Source organism: Balearica regulorum, chromosome 15 (genome assembly GCF_011004875.1).
Source record: "Balearica regulorum gibbericeps isolate bBalReg1 chromosome 15, bBalReg1.pri, whole genome shotgun sequence".
Classification (NCBI taxonomy): Eukaryota; Metazoa; Chordata; class Aves; order Gruiformes; family Gruidae; genus Balearica; species Balearica regulorum.
The window spans coordinates 7,462,556-7,471,583 of NC_046198.1; the positions used below are offsets into that span (position 1 = coordinate 7,462,556).

Consider the following 9,028-nt stretch of genomic DNA (forward strand, 5'->3'; position numbering starts at 1 on the left):
GTTTTTGATGTTGTTTAACAGAAGGAGAAAAAAAAAAGCATTTTACAATGTGTTGCTGCAAAGTGTAATTAAGAGTGTTTTGTTTTTAAAGAACTTTGTAAACAAGCTTTTCGATTCTCTTACCGGAAATGGTCTTGTTGCTTCTGTTTTTTTCTAGCTGTAAGAAAGTTAGGTGGCAGCATTTACAAATCCTGATAGGGAGCTAAAAACCCCAAACCCTATCACATTTTTTCCCTTAAAGAAACTAACTTTTCTGAATGTGTTATTCTTCCTTTATTCTTCTGTGAAAAGAAAACTGAGCATCAGTGATTTAAAACCCGAAGTAATTTATCATGTTATTCTTCATGGTTTGTTCTAGTTTTTTGTTTAAAGTTGGCAAACTGATTAACTCTATGCCAGAAGCTGTTGAATAGTTACTAGATTTTTAAATACTGTTTGATCTTGAAAATCAGCTGTAAATATCACCCACTGGTCATCAGTGGCTTATATTACATCTGCTTGGTGTCGTCAAAGTAGAAGAAAAACATGACATTTTCATAATGCAACTTTTCAGACTAGAATCACGCTGCTTAATCTTCTGGTTACAGAGAAGATGGAAGCTGAAGTACATAGATACGGTAACTATGTGTTTATGTTTTATATGAGTAAAGGTCCCATCTCTTTTCTTTTAAAGCATTCACTCAGCTTATTTGTAGTCTTTCGCTGTAAATATGGGAGCTCTAGTTTTATAACACTGCCAGTATATTTTTAAATTTATCATGAAGTTGTGGCATCTCAGACTGATCTTAGTAATAAAGATTCCTGTTGTTTGCTTGTCTTTAAGCAAGAAAGTTTAAACCAGTGCCTATTGAAAAGTGATAATTAACCAAGAGTGTAAATTTGTTATGCTGCCTGCTGTTTATAGTTTGCATACAGACACATTCAGAAAAGTTTCTGGTTTCTCTGAGTACCTCTGCTTTATCCTCAGTGAGGGATCTGTTCAGCTTATTCGAGTTTATTATTAAGGATTTTTTTTTAAATTTAGGAAAAAAAAAACCAAAACCAAACCCCCCAAATATTTGTGTTTCATTTATTTACTGTTTGCTGTTTCCTATTTGCTCATCTGCTGTCATTGAACTGAAATAATTTCTTCTAAAAATCCTCCCAAGCAGTGTTCTAGCATAACACACAATGAGTTCTCTTTCTTGTGCTGTCGTGTGTTATCTTTACTAAATGTTCAGGGCTGAGAATTGTTTATTGACAGAAAGAATAATACCTGGTTCCTGCATATGCTTGGTTTTAAATGCTATGAACAGCTTTGTTGTGTTCAGAATTGGGTACTGGAATAGATTTTCACAGAAAACAGATTACAGGAAGTACATCTGTGATACAGTATTACTTGAGATTGCATTTTATGCCTTAGAGGAGGAAATTATTTATTTCTGTTATAAAAAATAATTTCCAGTGATTGTAACTAAGTCTCAGATTTTATTTTTTTAAAGGTACTACATTTTAAAGGGGAAGCTATTGGAAATTAAGACTTTTCAAACATTTTAATCCAGTATTTTGGAAGTAGGGTAGTCCTGGATCTAGTATGGATCTAACATACTCATGTTACAACAAGGACTTCTTAAATACTGTCTTTCGAAGTAGTATTGATGCCTCTGAGATATTTTACCAGAAGAAAAAAAAAAGGATGAAGAGATCCCTGTATATGTGTAGTCAGAATACAAAGATTGTGGATGCTTACTGCATGAAGACCACATTAGTTTGTCTAATTTCTCATCAAACCTGTTGACAGTAAATAATTTGTTTTGAGTAGTATTCTATTTGAATAAACAGTTTCTATCCAATCAATTGCTAATGACTACCTGTACGAGAACTGTTTCATAGAAGTAAGTTACAAGCTTTTGCAAATAGTAAAGGGCGTTTATCATTTCTGTGCCTGAAATTGTAAATTGACCAACTTTTTAGATGTTAAAATTGTTAAGTGCAGCTTTTGGTGTGGTCATTCATTTTTATGGAGAGTTTGTATCCCTTTTTTTTGACAGAAGATCTACTAGAGCAGCCATTCATCTCACATTAAAATGTTACAGCTGTTGTACAAAAGAATATTCTTCTGTTATCTTTCATCTTACCTCTGTTTGTTAGATCTGTCATTAACGCTCCCTGGCTTTGATGTAGGCAGAGTGTTTCCTGCTGACAGGTGCCAGGCAGGTGGCACGACAATTGGACAAAATTATATTTACTCTAATATTATACTTACTTTATTTATTGCTTTTGCTGTTTGTTGGTTTTGTTCACTTAAGGAGTCTTATGTATCAGAATCATGAACTTTCTGGGCAGGAGCGTCCTGTGATGTGTTTGCATTGTACAAAATAGTATAGTGGGGTTTTGAGAGTGGGCCTTCTGTCTGATGCTGTTACGCAAGTGATTGACTCGTAACTGAGCATACTGTCCAGTTAGTGATAACTAGTAGTATTTTTGAGTCAAATAATTTTTCTCAAGTTATGAGCTGTTAGTTAACTCTGGTTTTTTAAACCCTAGCCTCCTGAAGTCATCAGGAGTTTTGCCACTGACGATGACATTTTGTTTTGGAAGGAAACTCTTGAGGGCACGTGTTGTTGCTGTGCAAGAAAAAGCCCTAGCGGATTCTTCACAGAATGACTCCAGAGTCCACCTTAATTATGTCTGTGATAGAACTTCTGCTGGTATTTAATTTGTTTATAGAGCATGACACAAGGTATTACCTGTATTTCTACAATGCTAGATTTTTAAGTTTTCTGGTATGTAATTTGATCATTTACATGCCATTAATGTGTGAAACAGAACACAAAGAAACAAGGGATCCCTTGCGTGTAAATGAAAGCAAACAATATTTTTGTATTGTGCACAGTAATTTTTTCCTGGTCATGTTTTATTTTCAATTCAATTTAGTTCAAGTCACTGTAATTAATGGATGAATGTGGTGGGTTCCATACAGCGAGGCAGAATGTCTGGACTCTCTCTAAACTCTGACACTTTCAAGGAGCTGAGCTTGAGGCTAGGAGTCAGCAGCCCAAGAACACGATAGGTCTGCTGAACGCAACAGACCAGTTTGAATTGTGCCTCACTAACTTTTAGCTCTTTTACCTAGGAAGAAGAGGTTTCAGCAGATAAAACATAAAAGGGGCTCCCTGATTCTTTTGTGTATGTGCTTTTTCTTTTTTATTTTCAGTGTACTACGCGCACGATAAACTAGATGATTTCATCAGTACTATTAACAGCCATCTACAGCCTTTGTTTATGCAGATCCGGAAAGGAATGTCGGAGGGCGATGGGCGAGCACATTACGCTTTGGTGAGTGTGTGACGTGCTGCCATCGCGTGGTTGATGCGGGGCTGTGCCGCTGGGGCAGGGGCAGCTGCTGGAGAAGCTCCTGCCAGAACAGGGGAGTGGGAGGATAAACTCCCAGGAACCTGGGTGCGTGGAAGTGGAACATGGCAGCAAGGACTACAGCAGCGTCTGATTTATTTAGCGTAAACATTGCTTAAGTGCAGAAGTGGGATTTCGTTTTCACAGGAGACTTTCTTTCTCGAGGAATTTTGAAGCTAGAAAACAAGGAGAGCTCTCCAACATTAGTTTTTATTTTTCTCTTACTCGGAAATCAACCTAGCATAAAAGCATTGCTAAGGAATGGTCTTTAAAGTTTCCTGAGGCGCTCTGAAATGTGCGTGTCAAAGAGGGAAGGTTATATAGTAATTCCAAAAGACCATACAAGAGGTATTCTAACATTAGCTGCTGCTTTTAACCTTTCTGGGTCATTTTGCCAATTAAGTTGAGCTAATGAAAAATAGCAGTAGAATGTGCAATAAGAATATGAAATATCAGTAACTGTTTTTCACAATGAAACAAAAATGTGTATTATAACATAGTTACTGCTACTGTCCAGCACAGTATCCTGCTGTAATATATTAGTTCTACTATATTCTGTATTGGTTCTGAAGGGGTTAGATGGGATTGTTTAGGAGCTTGGGCTGGGCAGAGGCAGCTGTGGAGAACAGGTGGCTGGAAGATCAGGGGTTGTAAAGAAAGAGCTCGAGTACCATCAAGTGCCATCTTTAAGGAACAGCCTCTTTCCACTTAAAGAAATGGCATTTCTGTTAATTGTAAGATGATGTATTCTTTACCCCAGAGGATCTTTTACAATTTATGGTGTAGAAGTACAATGGCATTTTGATTTCATTTTGATTTTTTTGTAGGTGAATTTGGCAGAAACTGAAATAACTAAAATGGCATCTGACTATACAGAAAACGAATTAGAATTGTTCAGAAAAGCAGTAAGTATGTCAGTTATTAGTTAGTAAATCACATTATTTGTCAAGGTACCATCTTTAAATGAATGGGAATGGAAATGAATGGAGATGTGGTTCAGGAACTAGTTGCCACCTTACCTAAGTTCATCCCAAATCGAGTGGGGGGTAGGGATGGGAGTATACGCAAGTAATGATTCCCTGATGAAAGTCAGTTATTGATAAACTGAAATCAGCAATAGGGGAGTGCCCTATGGTGTCAGTGACTTGACATGTCTGCTTTCAGTTAAACAAACACCTTTCTTTGGGATCTTCAGTTGTGATTGCAGATTTTTTCACTGGCTTCAATAGGCTAGTAATGTACAGTAGATTTTAATGCTAATAACATGCAAGTTGGATTTGCTGATTTGAATAGAAACATTCGTCTATTGTCATTGCTTAGCCAATTCTGTGTTTAATAAACTAGTCAGAATGCTGCTTTTTAAACAAAAAAACATACACATGAGAATTTTTTCAAGTTCCAAATAAAACTATTGGGCTGCGATTCCAGGACATTTGCTGTGTATTTCTTATCAACAACCATTAATGTGAGTTGTGATTGTAGCTGTGTATCTTGCATGTTTTAGTGAATTGTTCTCATAGTGTCTTGAACTTTGAGGACGTAATTTCTCCAGCCATTAGACTTTTAAATTATTTTTTTGCACACTCATTAAAATAAATTTTTCTGTATAAACTGGAAAGAGAGGTGTATTGACTATTCTATGACAGCTGCAAAAGTTTCATCTACATGAATAGTACCCAGAGATTTCCCTGCCCTCCCCCATTATTGGTGAAGCCAATTGCTGTGTCAGCACTGCAGAGATGGCATTATCATGGCACGTGTTCCTACTGGTGTAAAAACTCTGCGTAATGAGTCATAATGAGCAGCAGGAATGTTTCCAATGAGAGATTCTCTGAAAATTGGTAATACTGCTACAGCCTTCAAGTGCCAGGTAGGTTCAGCATTACTAATTAATCCAGAGGGGACACTTACTTTAGCAGTGATTTTTCCTCAAAAGAACCTTGATAAAGAGCAGATAAAAATAAACAGATCTGTCACCCTTGAGTATGCTCAAGGGTCTCTGAATTCGGCTTCATTTAGGCAGCACTGTACAGTTATATTTGTGGAAATGTTTTCTTGGCAAAGATTAAAACTGTCAAGGTAACAATGACTGTTTCAGCTTTTGGTCTTTGTTTTACAGTTCTGGTTCAAGCCATATACTGTAGTATATCTCACGTACAGATGCTGAAAAAGCTGCACATTACTATAGGGTATGTCTGTCTAATGGCATTAGGTTTTTTTAATAGTTGAAAATGTTTCTTTCTATAGATGGACCTAATAATTTTATCAGAAAATGGCTTTGCCTCTTCTACAGAGATTTTAAACCTTGCTGACCAACTTAAGACCAAGAAAATGAAGAAAAAGGAAGCAGAACAAGTGCTGAAAGTTTTTGTGGAGGATAAGTGGCTCTCTGAGGTAACTGCTGTATCTTTTCAAGTGTATTTTAATATGTCCAGCTATTATTTTCTTATGGATGTGATGGCTGAAACTGGAGCTGTTTTTTAATGAATGATGGCAAAAATGGTTTTGTGGAGCCTGTGCTTATTGCTACTCCAGCGATTTTTGCAGAAAAGGTAGTACATTTACAAGGAAAAAGTCCTTGGGTAAGTCTACAGAGGAGAACAGGGTTTCCATTTCTTGTACCTGAGCTAGGGGTGTGTGTGTGTGTACAGCCCTGCATTGCAACAGACATCCTTTGTACACAGCAGCATGGCACACTTACGCTTGGAACAGGAGCTGGGGAAAGCTCTTCAGGGTGATCAGTGCTGTCAGCTACATTTAGAATATCCTGAAAAGCAGCGAGGCCAAACATGCTGTACCAGAAATGCCTGAGCCACTGGGCAAATTTTTAAATCCCCTTTATTTCATAAGGGAGGAACTGAGATTAGCTTACCATGTGGACACTGCATGTGCTTGCCAAGACAATTGAGACCTCAATCCCTCTTCTCCTGCATTCATTGCATGATAGATCTCCAGCCTGCTGCCACACATTTACTTAGACTGGAGTCATTTAGCAGAGATTTTTCAAAGACACCTCAAGCAGTAAATGCCTAGATTTTGCTGAAAGCCAGTAGAATTTCCACTAATGTGCAAATGCAGGGTCCCAAAACTGCATGTCTTTGTTAAGGAGAGCATGCTTGCTCATCTGTACCTTCCAAGGACTAGATCTCTGTTAAAGGTGTGAGATCTTTGTTCTGATCCTTTAAACAAATGAATTCTGCTACTTCAAAAGTATTTTGGCTTTGCATTATAGCAGTGTTAGCGTGTTAGTTTCACGATGACAGAAAAAAGTGGATGTCAAATGCTTGCTAGCAGGTGCTTAGAAAAGTCATACAAGGTAAAAGGAATTAAAAGAAATTCCTTGTCTCACCACTTATTTCCTTAGAGAAATGGAGAATATACTCTGCATACTCGCTGCATAATTGAGATGGAACAATATATTCTCAGCAACTACCAAGATGTGGCAAGGAAGTGTAACATCTGTCACAGCCTTGCCATCCAGGTAACATTTGTTTTATTACCTCAGTAGGCATCTGCTGACATACTTATGTGGTCATAGCTAAAGTTTGTGATACTCTGAGCATTAGGCAAGCACTGAAAAATTCTGGTCTTGTAATGTCGTAATGGTGCCCATGTATATAAGAAAATACTTTCTTTTTTTTAAAGAAGTGTAGGTATTTTATCTTCTGCCTTAGGAAAAAAACCTTGTCTTGGAGCAGTATCTCTAAGTATAAACTTGGAGAAACCAGAGTCACACAGTGAGGAACATTATTGCGCTGTCTTGCTTTCCAGAGCGGGCAGGCTAGAGATGAACGCTTATCCTTAAATAGGCATAACAGTTGAGTGTTAGCTTTCTTATCTTTGGGCCTTACAAAGAGCAGTCTTCATGTGACACACATTCATCTTTGGTCCTAGGATTTTGGTTCAGGAATTGCTTGTGTTTTGGACTTGAGAATGAACATGTATGTTTATACATAGCATGCTAAAGCGCTGTATTTTGATAGCTGGTAAGTTACCAGTTTAGTCTTGCGTAAGTAGTTACAACTGGAACTCCAGCTCCAGAACTACTGCATTCTCCTGCTCTTTGACCCTGCATCTTCTCATCTTCCCATGCTTCCATGTTACTTTTTCCATCCCAGTTGGTCTCTGTTATTGCACCCAAATAGCTCAGTGTTGTCTTTCAAGCTAAATTTTGTCCATATAGGAAAATGGTATTTCCTAGCTTCCAGGAAAATACCTCATTTTATAATTTACCAGCTTTGACTTTTGAGTATCTACCAACTGTACTGTGTGAGTCATTCTTTGGAATGAAGCATTGTGTATCTGTTGCCCTTTGTAACAGCTATATGTTAAACTAAAGGACAGGTTAGAATTTTTTTTTTTATTAACACTCCTTATTTCAGAGCCAAGTATGTGAATCCTGTGGAATTGCAATGCATTTACCTTGTGTCAGAAAGTACTTTAGAGCTCAGACTGAACCACGCTGTCCGCAGTGTAATGATTTCTGGTCCTGCGACATTCCAGGTACTAAGCAACCTATTTAAAAAAAAAATTGAGTGTAATAATACTAGAGAATGGACTGAGATACTCAGTGGGACTGCCAGTATTACTTACAACTGTAGCTGAGTATCAGTTATTTCTGACTTCAGTTGTATGTTTCAGATAGTAAACCATACATGGGCAGCACAGAGCCCTCAAAAGTGCATGGATTATGCCTTAAGGTGATGAGCAGATCCTGTGCATGTTGTTTCTACCAACACTAAAGTGGGGGTGGGGAGCAAGGGGCGGACACAACACGCGACACTAAAACTTCTGGACATACTGAGCTTCTAAGAGCAGCACAATCTCTTCAGAATACCTCTACTTAGCCAGGGAAATTGGACATTCTGAACAGGAACACAGGAATATATAAAGCATTTTAAAAATCTGGAGGTTGTACAATATCATCCTTTTTTTGTGTGTCATTCATTAACCTTCCTTTTGTTTTCCTCACAGGTACGAGTCGGATGGACTCCCAGTCACCATCAAAAACAGGGAGAGCAGAGAAGAGCTTCATTCTCAGCCCTAGACGATGTTAGTAAAACTTGCTTTCAGTGAAATCTTTTTACCCCACTCTTGCAGAATAGTGAGACTGTATTGTATTCATTAGTCACAGTGCACGGTTCAGTGTACTTATTTTTTCCTGAAGTTTTAAGAATTTTAAAATAAAACTATCATTGACCTTCCTGTTCTTCTCCACAGTTATGCCTGCACAGCTTTCTTGGAGACTGTTTTGTGTATGTGCTTCTCCTTCTGGAGGCTGTTTTGTGTATCTAGTTCTCTATATTCTTGGGTTAGGACTCTCAGTGCATATTTGGGAATGAAAGATGCAAATGGTTTTAGTCAATCTTGCAAGCTGATCTATGCAGGTGAACTATTACAAGTAGCCTTTCTCAGCAAGGGTGTTCCCTATTTGTACAGTTTCAGTTGCACAACTGAAAGTGAAACCTGTTACTAGCACCACAGGGCTTCCAAGTAGGTAAAAAAAATCAATGCAGCACTTGAGGTCTCCTCATGAAGGCAGCTGGCTGAATTATCTGATCTAGGGCTAGAGTTTGAACACTCAGTTGGCACCGTTGCTTGGGGGTTTGTTCCTTCTTTAGACACAGAGGAGTTC

The 9,028-nt window shown here is 38.0% G+C and overlaps 1 protein-coding gene across 6 annotated transcripts in view; it reads left to right on the plus strand.

Annotated features, from left to right (window-relative positions):
• The window catches only part of NSMCE1 (NSE1 component of SMC5/6 complex), a 16,574-nt gene extending 7,962 nt beyond the window's left edge, over positions 1-8,612 (plus strand). For 5 of the 6 annotated variants that reach the window (XM_075767105.1, XM_075767107.1, XM_075767104.1 and 2 more), the window contains exons 3-8: positions 3,197-3,318; positions 4,221-4,298; positions 5,641-5,787; positions 6,758-6,874; positions 7,776-7,896; positions 8,368-8,612. In XM_075767105.1, the coding sequence (XP_075623220.1) occupies positions 3,197-3,318; positions 4,221-4,298; positions 5,641-5,787; positions 6,758-6,874; positions 7,776-7,896; positions 8,368-8,450 (668 nt within the window). In that variant the 3' untranslated portion in view covers positions 8,451-8,612. Of the gene's footprint in view, positions 1-553; positions 618-3,196; positions 3,319-4,220; positions 4,299-5,640; positions 5,788-6,757; positions 6,875-7,775; positions 7,897-8,367 lie in introns of all 6 variants that reach the window. The other variant, XM_075767106.1, reaches the window with a different exon arrangement.
• Positions 8,613-9,028: the final 416 nt, after the last annotated feature.